Source organism: Oreochromis aureus, linkage group 8, assembly GCF_013358895.1.
Source record: "Oreochromis aureus strain Israel breed Guangdong linkage group 8, ZZ_aureus, whole genome shotgun sequence".
NCBI lineage: Eukaryota > Metazoa > Chordata > Actinopteri > Cichliformes > Cichlidae > Oreochromis > Oreochromis aureus.
This window is the reverse complement of record NC_052949.1, coordinates 14,596,406-14,613,141: the sequence shown is the minus strand read 5'-3', so window position 1 is coordinate 14,613,141 and position 16,736 is coordinate 14,596,406. Positions and strand designations below refer to the sequence as shown.

At 38.7% G+C, this 16,736-nt stretch overlaps 1 protein-coding gene and 1 long non-coding RNA gene across 2 annotated transcripts; one reads left to right on the top strand and one right to left on the bottom strand.

The window, feature by feature from the left end:
• Positions 1 to 37: 37 nt before the first annotated feature.
• Positions 38 to 7,846, bottom strand: LOC120441477. The gene is made up of 3 exons (XR_005614135.1): positions 7,726 to 7,846; positions 3,333 to 3,438; positions 38 to 224 (listed from the first exon to the last, which is right to left on the bottom strand). It is a non-coding gene; the product is annotated as an uncharacterized LOC120441477 (long non-coding RNA).
• On the top strand, positions 5,935 to 10,715 carry LOC116329803 (probable phosphatase phospho1). Its single transcript, XM_039616713.1, has 2 exons — positions 5,935 to 6,085; positions 7,711 to 10,715. The coding sequence occupies exons 1-2, from the start codon at positions 6,073 to 6,075 to the stop codon at positions 8,496 to 8,498; spliced, it is 801 nt and encodes a 266-aa protein (XP_039472647.1). The 5' UTR covers positions 5,935 to 6,072; the 3' UTR covers positions 8,499 to 10,715.
• Positions 10,716 to 16,736: the final 6,021 nt, after the last annotated feature.

Below are 16,736 nucleotides of genomic sequence, written 5' to 3'. Positions count from 1 at the left end.
CAGATCATTGCTCATTTATGACACATCACACATTAATACAGAGCAGAAAGAAATTTATTTGCAGTAATGTTTTGATCTCTGGTAAGTTTAGAATGAAACTGAAGGGCAGTGTATGAAGAAACATATTTGCTTTTCTTTATCCTGAATACTTTTGTAACCTTTGATTTAGCTTCATTTACTCACCAAGAAGCCAGTGTGTGGATATCCCTCATCCGCCATGGATTCTGTAAAGCAGCAGTGATAATTATGAGCTAAACATACAAGTTGTAAATGTCTTAATTATCAGAAACACTCAGAGAATGTGTTTTATTTTATTTTATTATGGCACTGAAAGATTATTTATTGGCAACTTTATTTTTGGTTTGTTTAGCTGTTGCTGACTTGTTGTGGACTACTGGCCAGAAAAAATCTATCCAAAGAGCTCCCTTCTTTGGGCATCAGCCTACATGACACTTACGGGAAACCCACTTATTCTTATGGAAATTTGCATAAATTAAAACATTAGACTATTACTGCTTACTTCAGGGTTTTTTTTTATTTGATAAACCTATGAAAATTAATAAAATGATTTCACAGAAAAAGAAATTTCTCAGGTATAAATGGTACTTACAGTGGCTTGCAAAAGTATTCGGCCCCCTTGAACTTTTCCACATTTTGTCACATTACAGCCACAAACATGAATCAATGTTATTGGAATTCCACGTGAAAGACCAATACAAAGTGGTGTACACGTGAGAAGTGGAACGAAAATCATACATGATTCCAAACAATTTTTGCAAATAAATAACTGAAAAGTGGGGTGTGCGTAATTATTCAGCCCCCTGATTCAATACTTTGTAGAACCACCTTTTGCTGCAATTCCAGCTGCCAGTCTTTTAGGGTATGTCTCTACCAGCTTTGCACATCTACAGACTGAAATCCTTGCCCGTTCTTCTTTGCAAAACAGCTCCAGCTCAGTCAGATTAGATGGACAGCGTTTGTGAACAGCAGTTTTCAGATCTTGCCTTGCCTTGACTTTGACTGGGCCATTCTAACACATGGATATGTTTTGTTTTAAACCATTGCATTGTTGCCCTGGCTTTATGTTTAGGGTCGTTGTCCTGCTGGAAGGTGAACCTCCGCCCCAGTCTCAAGTCTTTTGCAGACTCCAAGAGGTTTTCTTCCAAGATTGCCCTGTATTTGGCTCCATCCATCTTCCCATCAACTCTGACCAGCTTCCCTGTCCCTGCTGAAGAGAAGCACCCCCAGAGCATGATGCTGCCACCACCATATTTGACAGTGGGGATGGTGTGTTCAGAGTGATGTGCAGTGTTAGTTTTCCGCCACACATAGCGTTTTGCATTTTGGCCAAAAAGTTCCATTTAGGTCTAATCTGACCAGAGCACCTTCTTCCACATGTTTGCTGTGTCCCCCACATGGCTTGTGGCAAACTGCAAACGGGACTTCTTATGGTTTTCTGTTAACAATGGCTTTCTTCTTGCCACTCTTCCATAAAGGCCAACTTTGTGCAGTGTGCGACTAATAGTTGTCCTATGGACAGATTCCCCACCTGAGCTGTAGATCTCTGCAGCTCGTCCAGAGTCACCATGGGCCTCTTGGCTGCATTTCTGATCAGCGCTCTCCTTGTTCGGCCTGTGAGTTTAGGTGGACGGCCTTGTCTTGGTAGGTTTACAGTTGTGCCATACTCCTTCCATTTCTGAATGATGGCTTGAACAGTGCTCCGTGGGATGTTCAAGGCTTGGGAAATCTTTTTGTAGCCTAAGCCTGCTTTAAATTTCTCAATAACGTTATCCCTGACCTGTCTGGTGTCTAAATCCAATCGAGAATCTGTGGCAAGATCTGAAACCTGCTGTTCACAAACGCTGTCCATCTAATCTGACTGAGCTGGAGCTGTTTTGCAAAGAAGAATGGGCAAGAATTTCAGTCACTATGTGCAAAGCTGGTAGAGACATACCCTAAAAGACTGGCAGCTGGAATTGCAGCAAAAGGTGGTTCTACAAAGTATTGACTCAGGGGGCTGAATAATTACGCACACCCCACTTTGCAGTTATTTATTTGTAAAAAATGTTTGGAATCATGTATGATTTTCGATCCACTTTTCAAGTGTACACCACTTTATTGGTCTTTCATGTGGAATTCCAATAAAATTGATTCATGTTTGTGGTTGTAATGTGACAAAATGTGGAAAAGTTCAAGGGGGGCGAATACTTTTGCAAGCCACTGTATATAAACCCAAAATACTAAAATTACATTAATGATATTCTACAGTAGGACAGAAAATAACATCAACAGGATTGAGAAAGTAAGTAGCAGCCAGCGCTGCTATTCAAATGAACTTTAATTAACCGATCGCCACCTTGTCTGTAAAAGCAGACGTTTTGACAGTTTGTCGTTCTGCAGCATTCAGGTGTCTTAACACAACAAAAATGTCACAGCTTTCCCAGGAGTGGGTGTTCCAGCAAATTTACCCCAAGGTCAAACAATGGAATACTTAGAAAACTTTCAAGAACTGTATTTAAAACCATTCAGGGATGGGGTGACATGTCAAAGTTAGACAAACAGTCAAATTAAGAAAAAGTCTGAACAGGTATGGCTTGTTTGGAGCAATTACTCTTCGAAACATGGTTTAGATTCGTATAGTTGTGTCTGCACAAAACACGAGACCTGGAACAATGTCACATGGACATGTTAGTCTCTGCAAAACCATATTTGGTAAAAACCATACCTCCAACACCTCATACCAACTGTCAAGCACGGGGGTGGAGGGGTAATGATCTGGGCTTGTTTTGCAGCTACGGGACCCGAACGCCTAATCTAGAGTAATCTAGAGTCAAATGTGAGGCCGTTTCACAGCTAAAGCGTGGCCCGAAATAGGCCATGCAACATATCAAAGAGCACAGAAGCAAATTTGCAACGGAATGGCCCATTAAAGTCTAGATCTCAGCCCAACTGAAATCTTGTGAAGGGTCGTTAAAAGACCCTTCACAAGTGTGTGAAAACCTCAATGACCTAAAGCTATGCTGTAAAATGGGCCAAAAGTCATATAGAAAATGTTTATAACAAGCTACTGCTGCCAAAGACACAAGTTAACCTTTTTTTTTCATGAAGTCCTATTAAAACCTTCTTTTTCATGTGACTGTACATACAAAGCTTTAAACTACAAGTTATTCCAGTAGCCATTCGAAAAATTGGATGTAGGCAAAATTTATCTAGGCTTATAGAAGAAGCATTCACACACATGCAGAGGAATGAAATGAAGATGTATGTTTTAGGATTTATGAATGTCAAACCTCTTAACCTTTAGCTGTTAGCTGTGTATAACAATCTCATACTTGTGACTGCTGCTGATACAGGAATGCCTCTGTATATTTTTAGAGGGATATTTCCACCATCAGGCAAAGGGACAGCTTGAGTTTTTTCCGACCTGCAACACATCGCCTGCGAAGTAAAAGGGAAAAAAGGTGTTCATTTATCCGACTTGTAGGTCAGCTAATATTACTGTTGATAAACTGAAATGTACTTTAAACCCGGTAGGCCGTATACAGCTCTGTAAATTATGACACTGAACTATGGAGTCCAGTTACAGGGTGTGCCAAGGCCAGACCCAGAAACAGCATGGGGACAGCTGCTATAAACACACAGCACATTACAGAACAAAAGATCACTGTTAAGTAAACCGTGACAGGGGACGTAGTTCAGCATTCCCCTGACACTATTTTCAATGACAAGGTGGAGAAAAAAAATATTTTTGTACAATGAAATGTTGTAAAAAGTTTTCTGTGTGCAAAAGCAAGTTCAGTAAAACTTCTCTTGCTACTTTCAATTACTCACATTTATAGAAACGCAAGTGTGAGTGGTGGCCTGTCTCTCTGTCTCTTGAGAGATGGACAGCTGGGACAGGCCCAGCCCAAGTGCTGCTCTGAACTGGATCAGCAGAAGTGAGTGAATGGATGGATGCTTTAGCAAAGTTTAAGGACAATGACTGAAAGTATTATCTGGTAAATATCTTTGTCAGCTTGATCAGAAATTACTTGATCAGTGGTGCAGGACATGTTAACCAAGTTGGTAATTAATTATATATATTAAATATCTTTTTTTCTTTCTTTAAAAAAAAATTAAACTAAAATCATTTTAAAAATGTTTCAAAATTGAGCACAGTCACTGTAAAAACACAAATTATAAAATTAAGCATATGTTGCCTTTATATGCATTTTCCCATGGGAAACTGTATTAAGTGCATTTTAAAAGCTTCTTAAGCTCCGATAACTCCATGTGCTGAACTTAACATGTCATTAACCCACGTGTGTTGCCACATAAGCCAAGGTGTGAAAAATGGTCATTAACAACATCACACCTGAGGGGTGAAACCTCTGAGACATTGTTCTATCCCATCATATGTTTTAAGAGCATTCTTTACATGTGTATTCCTTTTTTTGTCCCTTCAGCCTCATAGGGAACGTTTATGCTCTCGTGGGTGGTCTACCACCTACTCTCTGACCTACTCTTTGGCCTACTCTTTAACCTACAATACCCACTCCAATGGGAATCAAATAAGTATCTATTTTTCTTGGTGAACGTGATGTTTTCATCCACTCAGCTCATGTGTTCATGTGTTCATGAAACCTCTACCTCTTGCGTTTTGATTTTTAACCAAGTGTCATCTTGAATAAACCAGTAGGTGTTTCTTCATTTGAGCTTTACTTTGTGTCACTCAAAGGTCAACATCTTTGAGTGACACAACCTTTGTTGTATTTCAAATATGTGGTGGTAAGGCAGAAGTCTAACAGTAAATCGGATTGGGGTGAAACTCTTACAACTACCATGACCTGGATTACTGAGAAGCTACGCAGACATTTCACATTTTTTTTTATAATTTCCTGTCTATTTAAAGGTTGCGTTTCATGCTTTAACCTCCTAGGACCTGGCGTCCACATATGTGGACATCACATTTTGTGTTATTTAGACCAAAATACTCAATTTTGCTCTACAAGGGCCTGATATCCACTTACAATGACATTATACTGCTACTGTTCTATCAAAATTTTAAACGAATATCCTCATATGTGGCTCTCATTTTTCTTAAAAACAAAAATAAGGTAAAAAAAAAAATAAAAAATCTGGTAATTCTTTGTTTTTACATTAATCGGGCCGCAATCAGCCCAAATATCAAAGAGAAATTAAAAATGCCCTGGAAGTGTTCAGGTCTTAGGAGGTTAAAGTAAGAATGTATTATGAAGTACTTGGATGAGATAAAATGGGATGATTTTCAGTAGATTCACCACACATGAGATTTAAGCTACTACTAAATTTACAATAACTGTTGTATTTGCAAAAATGTACAATTTTAGTTCAACTTTGTAGAGGACAAAAAAGTAATACCTGGGCACATTCGGCATGGTATCAGCTCACTACTTTAACAGAGTACTAAGAATGTTTTAAGTTATGAAAACACACTGTCCTTCATGATAATAATTAATAATATATGAGGTATTTGCCAGTTAGTTAGTTAGTGAGCAATTAAGTACCCATGAGAAACTGAGACTCATGTAAGGAGGCACAACAATAAGCTGAAGTCAGTTCTGTCTGTTCTCTTCTTATATCCTCCTATAAGTCTATGAGAAACAATCCTAGTTTCCCCTGTGGTTCTGAGGGAAAATTACTTTCCCACCCCTGCTCTAAAATTTATTTTATAAGAAGAAGAAAAAATCTATCATAGAAATGGTGTCACTGGACTACTTTATTTTTGCCAGTATTTTATTTTTGCCATATTTTTTGCCATTATTTACCAGCTACTTTGAATCATCTTATTATTATTGTTGTATTTGTTTACATAACCGTAACAGCGTACTATACATTTAATATAGGTTCACCAAGTACACTTATGCTACTCGCTGAAGCTTTTACTTTGGAAGGTCATTGCGGAAATCACGTGTTTACATCGGCTCGCTTGACGTAACGGCTTTAAACGGGAATACCCTCGATCCGCTGTGGAGTCTCCTTTAAAAAATCTTACCGCGTCACTGGGATGCGGTTCCTGGAGCCGGACACCTAGCCGACCATCCCCGCTTATATATGCCCTCCACCGGTAGGCCGTTTTCCTCTCTGTGTTATTTTTCTTCTTCTTTCATTTTTAACGTGTGTCACATTTAAATGGTTACATTAGCCTTTTATTCTGCTCCGTTCATGCAATGACCGGCTAATGACTTTCAGAGGTACCTCTCATACAGAAATAGTTCGCCGGGGTTAAAATTAAATAGCTTAGTGTGTAAATGCGTGCTATTAATAACGCAGTGGCTGCTGGGGAGATCAGGCTTGTGCTCACTTGGCACATGTGTGCACCAAAGCTGCAGGTTGCATATCATTTTTGGTTCCTGGAGCCAGCTGGTTTGTTGTACTTACATGTTATGCAAATATTATGAATCGATCAAGTCAGGTCTTGTTGTTTTACTTTCTGTATGCACCCAATGCCCTCTGTCACAGTCACAGGTACGGCTAGATTGCAGTACTGGTTTAATAACATGCTTATAAAATCAGCCTGGCCTCTAGGGCGTATTCGTTAGCCATCACACTGTTATTAAGTTGTTGCTTTGAATTTGTAGTAATTGTTTTTTTAAATTATTACTTAAATATATAGTCCAATATTTTTCAGTAAGCATGCTTAATTGTCAGTCGGAGTTGGCATGTATGAAGCATTTATATGTTGTAGCAATAGCTGAATTAAGCCAGTATGTCTTTATTAAACAATATCAAATCATTTCTTTTCTCTGATCTCCCACTTTTAATGTTTCCTACCTTGGCGGGAAAATGCTCACGTGAATTTAATAATGGCTCATTTTCACACACACGCACACCCGACAAGTGGAATGCAGCCCACTGTTAACACCTTTGCTTTTCGTTTCTGCTATGAGGCGTCTAAAGATTAATTGCCATATCAGCAAATATGACATATTTATGTCAAGTTTTAAAACTTGGCATGCAAACTAAGAGGAGATTACAGAAAAAATTGTTATAGCTTTACATTTTTCAAAATATACACTCCTGTTCATCTTCAATTCAGAGGAATCATCGCTCTTTTTATAAAAACGTCTACATTTTACAGTAACTACTCCAGTAGATTTAACATCCCAACAAACGTCTGTGACATAATCAGCCCTCTCTTCGCTGGAGTTACAACAGGCCTGTAAAAGGGGAAGTCTTGTGCTATATATCAGCTATGTAAACAAGAGACTGGCACTGCTGGAAGCTGTGGCCTCTAAGTTTAAATAAATGATTTTAAAAGGACTGAAGGAATGTCTGTGTGGAAAGCGATTTAGATAAAGAGTTTAACAATTTGCCCTTCTTTGGGGTTGTTGTTTTTTTCATTTCTTTCATTAATTGTAATGAACATCCTGTTTATGAGGTACTTTTGTTTCATTTAAACTCCCTTCCTTTACTCCTGTAAACACACATTTCCCCTTCAGCTCATAGCCTCATTAAGAGTCTTAATGCATGTTGTTGTTTTCCTCGCCTGGTCTGGTGCTTCAGTTGAATTTAACCCTGAACTCTCTGTGATTTAAACTCTGATTGATGGCTTTTTTGGCTTCTTGCCATTAAAGTTTTACACCAGGATGCTATAAAACAGTGTGCTTCAGAATCTGCTGTCCTTGACGGTGAGAAAAAAGGGCTCTCTGTTTCATTCCTTCCACCTCTGCTTTTTTTCCCCCCCCCCAGAAAGAAATCACTCACCAAAGATGACAGCTCCGTTAACGCCTGCCGCACCACAGGATCAACGCTTTTTGGTGTTGTTTGACTTCGACGAGACCATCATTTGCGAAAGCAGCGACGATGCTGTGGTGCGTACTCTGCCAGACAAAGAGCTCCCTGCCTGGCTGAAAAACAGTTACAGGGAGGGGCACTACAATGAACACTCGCAGAAGATTTTGGCCTACATGGCTGAGCAGGGCGTGTCTAAAGACTCCATTCATTCAGCAGTGGAGAAGATCCCACCAAATCAAGGCCTCATGAATCTCTTCCAGTATCTGCAGAGCCACCAGCAGGACTTTGAGCTTGTGGTGGTCTCCGATGCTAACATGTATTTTATTGAAACCTGGCTTAGGCATGCTGGGGTGCGTGACCTTTTCAGAAAGATTTTCACAAACCCGTCCAGTTTTAATGAGGCTGGTCAGCTTGTGCTCCTCCCTTTCCACTCGCACTCATGCCCCCGTTGTCCTGATAACATGTGCAAGCAAGTGATCCTTCGGGAGTATTTGGCGGAGCGGCAAAAGGAGCGTGGCGGCGTTCCCTTTCAGAGGGTCTTCTATATTGGAGATGGGGCCAATGACACCTGCCCTTCTCTGGCTTTGGGGCCCCGGGACACGGCTTTCCCCAGGAGAGACTTTCCAATGCACAGGCTGCTAAAGGAGTTTCAGCAGTCTGCCAAGGTCAAAGCAAACATTGTACCTTGGGTCAGTGGCGAAGACATAGTAGACTGCCTGAAGAAAATAGTGGAGGAGAGATGAGAACTGCATGTCTATACTTGTGGAAGAAGGTCTGTGAGAGGGGAACGAGTGCAATAAAGGTGCACCAACACTAGTCCACCTGGCAGGCAGGTTATGCATGATTTTAGCCGAGCAACAACCAGACCATCCTACAGATGTACTTAAACAACACGCACATAATTTAAAAAAAAAAAAAAATATATTTTTTAAAAACAACTTTATTTTATTTTTATTCTTTAACTTTGTGCACTCCTAATTGAAAATGATCAAATGTGGGAGTAAGAGGTTCTAAATAGCAAATTCCTTTTTGTACCAGGCCAGGTGTTTCCCCTTGTTTCCACTCTCTATGCTACGATAAGCTAACCAGCAAATGGTTAACTCATAATGCTAACGGTTTTTAAATATAATGTTTGACAAAACACAGTTAAACTGCTTTAATTCTAGCCTCATGCAAAAGGCTATTTCGTCCCAATTACTCTGGTATTAATCATGTATGCCGCATTCTAACTCGCGTGGTAGTCAAATTCAATTAGAAAGCAATAGCAAGGCTATTTGATCAATAATAGATATGCAGTATTCATTATGCACTTTGTTCTCCTTATCAAGTCTGATAAATGGGAGAGAACATCGTAACCAAAGTGTTGTGCGTGCTCTGAAGTTGCCGTTTATGAAGCAACCATCCCCTTCAGTATAGGTGTAGTTTACATTTTTGAGCAATGCTAACTCTGACAGTTTGTTTCTCATCTTAACTGTATGAGATTTCATTCATGTGGAGATTTAAACTGTTTCTCTGTTGTCACGCTTTCTTTAAAAACACTCCATCCACGTCCACGTAAGTAGGGCCAGGCGTTATGAAACTATCTGGGACATAAGACCATGTTGTGTAGCCAAGAACAAGGTTAGAGAAGAGATAAGAGATAAGAGATAAGATGACATACGCCAGTACCTGTGCACTCCACACCTCCCATTACTGATACTTAATCTGGGCTTGATTGCACAACAGTAATTTACACCAGGCATGCCGTAGACACACGGCTGCCGGTCGGCCTAACGTTATTCCCTGTCCCTCTGAAACAATGGAAGAAAGCCTAATGCACAGTACCAATTTTAGCACGGTTAATGGAATGGAATCATACCATATTAAAAACGTCCAGTGATTATTTTTACTGATAAGATGTTTTCATTTTGGGTCAGGATAAAGAAGTTCTTCTTTACATTTGAATGCTTTCCCAGTTGATGATGATTTTCAGTATATCTGCATAATTACCTCAGCATGCAAATTCATTTCTGCCTCACTAAACTTGCAACAGGGGAAAAATATATACTTAGTATTGTTTGGTATTGACTATGAAGAGTTAATTAATGCATTGAAGGGTATTCTTTTCTTCTTTTTTTGTTTACAGCAATACTTTACATCTGTTGAGTCTTGAATCCCTTGTAAGACTGGTTTCAGCGTTAGCAAAGCTAATATTGAACTATGTGAGGTTAATGCTGTCTGTCTTTACCGAGAAGAATCTGATACTCAAGAGTTCTGTTTCCTGGTTGAATAAAGTCCATGTTTATCAAGGGAAATGTGGGTGCTAATGAAAAGAAGTAAAATAATAAAGTAGTGTGTGTAACTGGTGACATTTTTTTTAGCCTTAAAAAATGATAAATTGTTGTGTAAGTGCTGGAAATTTACTTTAAGGGGTGTTTTTTAATTTCTCAGGGAAGGGAGACTTAAACAAGCAACATCATATAGCAGGATTTGTTTCTTTTGTACTGTTATATTTCAACTGAACATGTTGTACTTGTAAACTTTTGTAGATGTTCATGAGATTCACTGAGCTCTAAACCTAATTCTTATCCATTGCTGTGTTACAAATACGCTGTTGGAGTTCCTCTGTATCGTACTGTAATTGTAGAGATCACGGTTTAAGACTGTAAAAATGTTAGTTTACTTTAAATCTGTGTACCTGTAAAACTAAAATAGACTTTTGTGCAATAACTAAATGCTCTATACAGAGAGGTTGTAATGAAAGAAAAACTTGACGTATGATATTTTCATGTGCTTAACCAACCACAGATCACTTCAGTTGTTTTTTAGACAACCATGCTTATATTACAACAACGAGGGGAAAAAGAAAAGTACGTATTGCTAGGACTCGATTTTGCGGTTTGTTGAATATTTGTTATATCAAAAGTCCTATTATGCATGTAATGTGTCATATTAACAGGAATATAAAGCCATTATCTGATCATGTGTTTTGCTGTCTGCTTTATATCTGTGACACAAAATCAACACCCCGTAAAGATGAGTTCTAGTTTATAACAGCACATGTAAAAACACCACAGAGCTTGAGCACAGCAGATCTTTTTACAGTATAAAAAATATACTGGAGAAAATAACAGTTATAATTCATCTCAAGCTGAAATGGCCTTTGAGAAGAGGTATATTTTCAATTGTATACCAGTCAGCAACTGCAATCATGATATTAGTGTTAGTGTTTTTCATATTTCAACAAATTGCAGTTTTCTAGTCAGGATGTAATAAAACCATGAACGATCTCCTCAAGGTCATTGATAGAAACCCATGCTTTAAATGTAGGTAGAAGTCTAAACTGAAAAGATGACTTTAACAGCTGGTTTGATTTTTAAGTCAAGTTTAAGAAAAGAATCAAAAATAACCAAGCTGAGGTTTAAGGTTTTCAAGGAAAGGCAAACAAACCGGTTAGGGCTTAAAGTGAAACAGCACTAACCAATATTGTAAGACATAAAAACGTGACACACACAAAACCCATCAAGTCGACCTAAATTCTTTAGCAGAGAATGCACGCGGAATGTGTGTGTTATTATTGCGCAAAGTAGCATTATTTCTAAGAGGCGAGATCTTATCAGTAAAAAATTTTCAGAAGCTGTCACAAAGCACATATACTTGGAAAAACAGGAGTAGGGAGGTTAAGTACACAAGTGATTGTACTGAAGATGATTAGACTCCAGTTCCTCTAAAAAGCCATTCCTGTTTAATACATAGATGTAAAAATGATTTAAACATGATCATTTTTATGACAACTGAGCACTTATATTTAAAAATAATTACTAAAATATGAATTAAATTCTAAACTAAAATCTAAACCTAAAAGTTTATTTTATAGCTGCTAATAGTTGTAGCAGTCCCTGAAGCCTCTTCCAGTTAAAAGGGAGTTTTTCCTCCCCACTGTCACCAACTGCTTGCTTATAGAGGATGATCAGATTCGTGTTTATCTCTAATCATGTAGGATCTTTACATTACAGTTTACAAAGGGGCAACGTTTGTGACTTGGCACTATACAAATTTAAAGGAATTGAACTAATTTGTGTTTTATGGAAGCCTATTTCTGCCACAGATTAAAAAAGGAATGTTTTGTTGCCACCTGTAAGTCAAAATTTCTGATTATATAGAGCATCTCCAAAGCCAAAACTTTTGTGTGTTTTTCCCGGCCTGCATTGATGAGTATCTGTTAAAAGTGGTCCAATTCAACAGACAGGAACACCAGAATGCACTATGGGAAGAAGGCAAGATGCTTTGTTGGGAAGCCTTGGATCCTGCCATCCATGTGGATGTTACTTTGACACGTACCACCTACCTAACCTCTGTGTTGCAGACCATATACACCCTTTCATGGAAATGGTATTCTCTGATGGCTGTGGCCTCTTTTAAACAGGGTAATGCAAAGTTGGGCACGTGGTCAAAATGTTGTGCCTGATCGGTTGAACTTGGACTTTATAATTTGGATCCTCATTGGAAGAGAGCATCAAGCCAAGAAAAATACTTTAATAAAAGACTGTTTTGTCCATAGCTGTTCCCAAATGACGATAAATTCAAAAATTAAATTATGTTGTGAGAAAAACTCAGTTTCTTGAAAACAGTGAATTTAGATTAAGTCAAGATTGCATTTACAAAGAGAAGAAGCATTAAATTTTCTTTTCTTTATGTTTTTTAGCAACCAGACCAGTAAAGTCTGGGTTTAGTTTGGGATGGTACGAGTCTGTAATTGTTACTTGTTGATGTTGTTGGTTGGAAGTTTATGTTTAGGGAGAGATGACGTCAAGGCTGTGTTGACGAAGTTAAAAGATGAGGGAGTGACGTGGGGGAGAGAGCAGTGAGCATCTCAGAGGCACAGAACATCTAATCTTCCTTCTCAAAGGAGATGATATGTTTATTTATCATGAGGCGCAAGAGGAGGAAAGAATAATACCACTTTTGTAGCAGAAGCACAAGAGGCAGAGATGAAATGTTAAAAAATTAATCGATTCATTATTGTGTGTGAAAATGAGAAAAAGGGTTAAACCGTAAAGTTTCTGGGACATCTTTATAATAAAAGCACTATTTGGATAACATGTTTATCCAGTTTAAAGGCTGTTGGGTTAATTAGTGTTTAGAAACTTAGACTGAGAAACTTCTCAGTAGATCTCCAGTAAATCCAAGTGTGTGTCTTTGTGACACACTCACTGAGCATTTTACAGACAACATCAAACAATGCTGTTGTATTGGATTTAACTCGTAGCACGTTAAATCCTTACAGAGGTTGATCATGCTACTGTATGCTACTGTACCATGAACTACACATCTTTTACAGTCAATTTGAGAAATACTGTACAGGCAATGAAAATCTGTGAGTGACTTTTTTCTGCAAAACTAAAAGAAATCATTAAGAATGTCTGAAGTTAAACTTGTACTAAACTAAACTTTTAGAGATTTAAATTGTATAATTTAAATGGTGTGTCCCAGCCTAGGGAATTTTGACTTCTTCAGAGGTGATTGGACTATTTCTTGTCAAGGGCAGGTTCCCAGGATCACATATGAAAAGGCACCTTTTCACCAGAAGATGGCGCCAAGTTATTGTATCGCTATTAAATCAGCTCAAGAGTGCCCTCCAGTGTGAATGTGACTTTGGCAAGTCCTTACATTATCCCAATTATTTAAGCCAACACAGATTAATAAGAAAACAAAGTGACATCAATGGAAGCAGGGTTCCTCTGGCGCAAACAGCAGTGCTGATGTGAATTCGTGAAACATGGCTCACAGGATATGACAGTAAAGGCTCTAGGCTGCAGTGATGGAGATGGCGTATGAGGCGCTCCATGTCACCATGTTAGTTTAAGATGATGCTGAAGTCTGCCAAGTAATTCGTTGATTCAGCTTTCTTGCTTGTATGGCCTGTTTTGTTCATATTTAATCTGCTGTAACCTTGTTGCTGCCTTTTAACCAATGCTTCTTCTCTTGTCTCTCTACGCTCCATTCTTCTTCTGTGGATTGACTTCTGTCAGATTAGATAAAGACGAGTCTGTGTGATCAATCTTTTTATCCACTCTCTTGGACATTGTTCTCCCCACATCTGATTTCTTCTCTCTGATTTATCCTGTCACTGCGTCCCTCGGGTGATTCCGTGTCATTGTTGTTGTCTACCATCATATTTTCTGTTGTCAGTCCAGGACCCCAATGATAATGACACAACAAAAAGATGACTGTACAGAACACTTGTAGCCCTCACTATCGCTGCCTATATGTTGTTCTGCAGTTCCTTTTTCTGTATGATCTATCCATCACACTTTGAAAAACATGTCTGCCAGCTCTGGGATTTCCAACTCTCAGCACAAATGATCCTACCAGAATTGATTCTTCAATTGAGGTCATATTGAGCCGGTATTAAGGAGAGAGGACATGTATTGTCTGTACAGTCAAATAAACAAAAGACAGCCTGTAGTCCAACCCCATTTTCGATGACCTCCAGAGGTAAATAAATGGATAGAAAACACAATTAGCATCAGTTTGAGGAGAATGATGACAAATCGTATTTGAGGATCTCAAACTGGTCAATGACAGCCTCCTGTTGTAGCACCATACATCAGCCCTTCCTCCCACCACTAAGAGATGACACTCAACTGTTGAAGTGCTTTAAACGGCCAGTGCTGCCAGATGATTGCGTTTATGAATAACCTCATTGATTGTTCTCCATTCAATTACTCCCTCAGAGGTGAGAGATAACTCAGTTAAGGGGCTCCGGCCTTGTAAGAGGTCACTCTGAATTAGGATGTGAGCTTTCTATGCCAAAGTGCTATCAGGCTGATTTGGCTTGTAAGCATTTTGACTGCTCTGCGTTTGATTCTTCTAGTGATAGTTTAAGAGAACACTGGGAGCCAAAAAGTCATGCTAATAGCATTAGGCAGTGGCCCTCCCTAAAAAGAAAGTTAGCAACAGAAAGAAATGAAAAGGAGTGGGAACTGTGGGCCGTCTAAGCTGACGTTTATCTAACATCCTTGAGATGAGCTGTAGAGATAAAAACAAGAGTCCTTCATTGTAGACCGTCAGCCACAGAGAAAACAATGCCTGAATTGTGTCTGCATGTCCTTGAAGATCCTAAAAATCACAAAATAATCTTCCCTGCACTGAGAAGATTTCATTTCTGAGTTATCTGCTGAATGTGTGCCAGTGTGAGAGGAGCTGACAAGAAGCCAGGCAGTGTTTGCGATATTATAAGTGTACTTTCATAGCAGCAATTGAAATATCCTATTTTGTAATCTATAGTTTCCACCCTGGACTCCCTCACTGCAACTTCACAGCACCCCTAATTACAGCTTAACCGTCCCCCATCTTTCAAACCTCCTCTTACTTTGTAATCTGATCATAGTGTCACCTTACCAAAGGTATAGATGCCATTACACACCTATTTTTCAAGTATGGGTGGTCTTCTCTTCCAGAAGTGCAGCAAACAGACCTTTATGTGTGAAATACATTCAGTGGCTCTTTAAGGAAGCTTTTATCCTGTGTAACCAAAGCCCAACGGACGAAGTTGAAACAAACAGTGGGTGTCTGTTCAGTCTCAGGCTGCACCATATACAGCATGTGTCTGAAAACACTTGCCTTTGCCCTTTTCATGAAGCCCTGGCTCATGACTTCATTTGTGCAGCAAGAAGAGAAGGATGAACCTTCTCCACATATCGGTGGAGGTTACAGATATGTTAACAGCACATTTTTCACATTCATTCCCATTCATTGTTGAACTGAATATTTCGCTCCTAATCCATCAAGCGCATTAAAAACGAGTAAAGTCCTTCATCGCTGCATGATCTTCTATGAGAAGAAAAAGACAAAGATGAGCGAAAAATACTTATAACCCTATAAAAACATGACAAAAACAAAGGACTGAGACTGTGATGTTTATAATGTCAGCAGAACTTGCAGTTGTTCCTTTAGTACTTGTAAGATATAAAAGGTAACATAAGTATGGTTGAGCAGGGTTACCAGATTCCTACAAACAACAAGTAAGAAATCCAAGGTGGGATGGTCTCAGATTTTGATATTTAGTAGTTAAATACATCCAAACTGTGGGCAAGGGTCTGGCACTGATCATGTCTTGTATTTGCATTTTCAGACTTGAAGCTAAAAATGTGTTTTTGTAGTCTTATGTTATAGTCTTTGCACACTTGCTTATTCCCTTTTCCATTCTGATTACTGTTAAAACTATTATTTCAACTGCTGATCTGTCTGATCATCACCTGTGGGTTTCAACTGATGCATTCAAATATCAGCACGTCTTTTTTTCTAGCTGCATGTTTCTTACATTTACTTTTATAAACATGGGACAGATGGGACAAGGGATAGAAAATGGTTTGCAGCACGTCACCATGGCTTTTGAGTGCTGAGTATTTGCCTCCTTCATGATTTCTTAGATTTAGCAAATAAACAAATTTTAATACTACACAAAGATAACCAGAGTAAATACTAAATACAGTTTTTAAATAATAATTTAAATTGTTAAGATAAAATTAAAAAAAACCCCGATCCAAACTCGCCCCTATGTGAAAGAGTAATTACCCTCCAAACCTAACAACTAGTCATGCTATCCTTGGCAGTAAGAACTGCCATCAATAACTGGCAATGAGTCTTTCACATCGCTGTAAAGGAATTTTGGCCTACTCGTCTTTGCAGAAATGTAAATTCAGCCAGACTGGAGGGTTTTCCAGCATACACAGCCTGTCTAAGGTCATAATCAAAGTACAGACTTTGACTAAATCACTCCAAAACTTTCATTCTGTTTTTTGAATCATTCAGATCATTGTCCTGTTGCGTATCCTGAGTGCTCTTGAGCTTCAGGGCACAAACTAATGGCCAGAGATTATCCTTCCGGATATCCTGGAGGAGAGTAGAATTCATGGCTCTATCAATTACATCACGCATTCCAAAAAATGTAGTTAATTACAGCTAATTTGTAATTTAACAAGGGATTAATTCTTCAC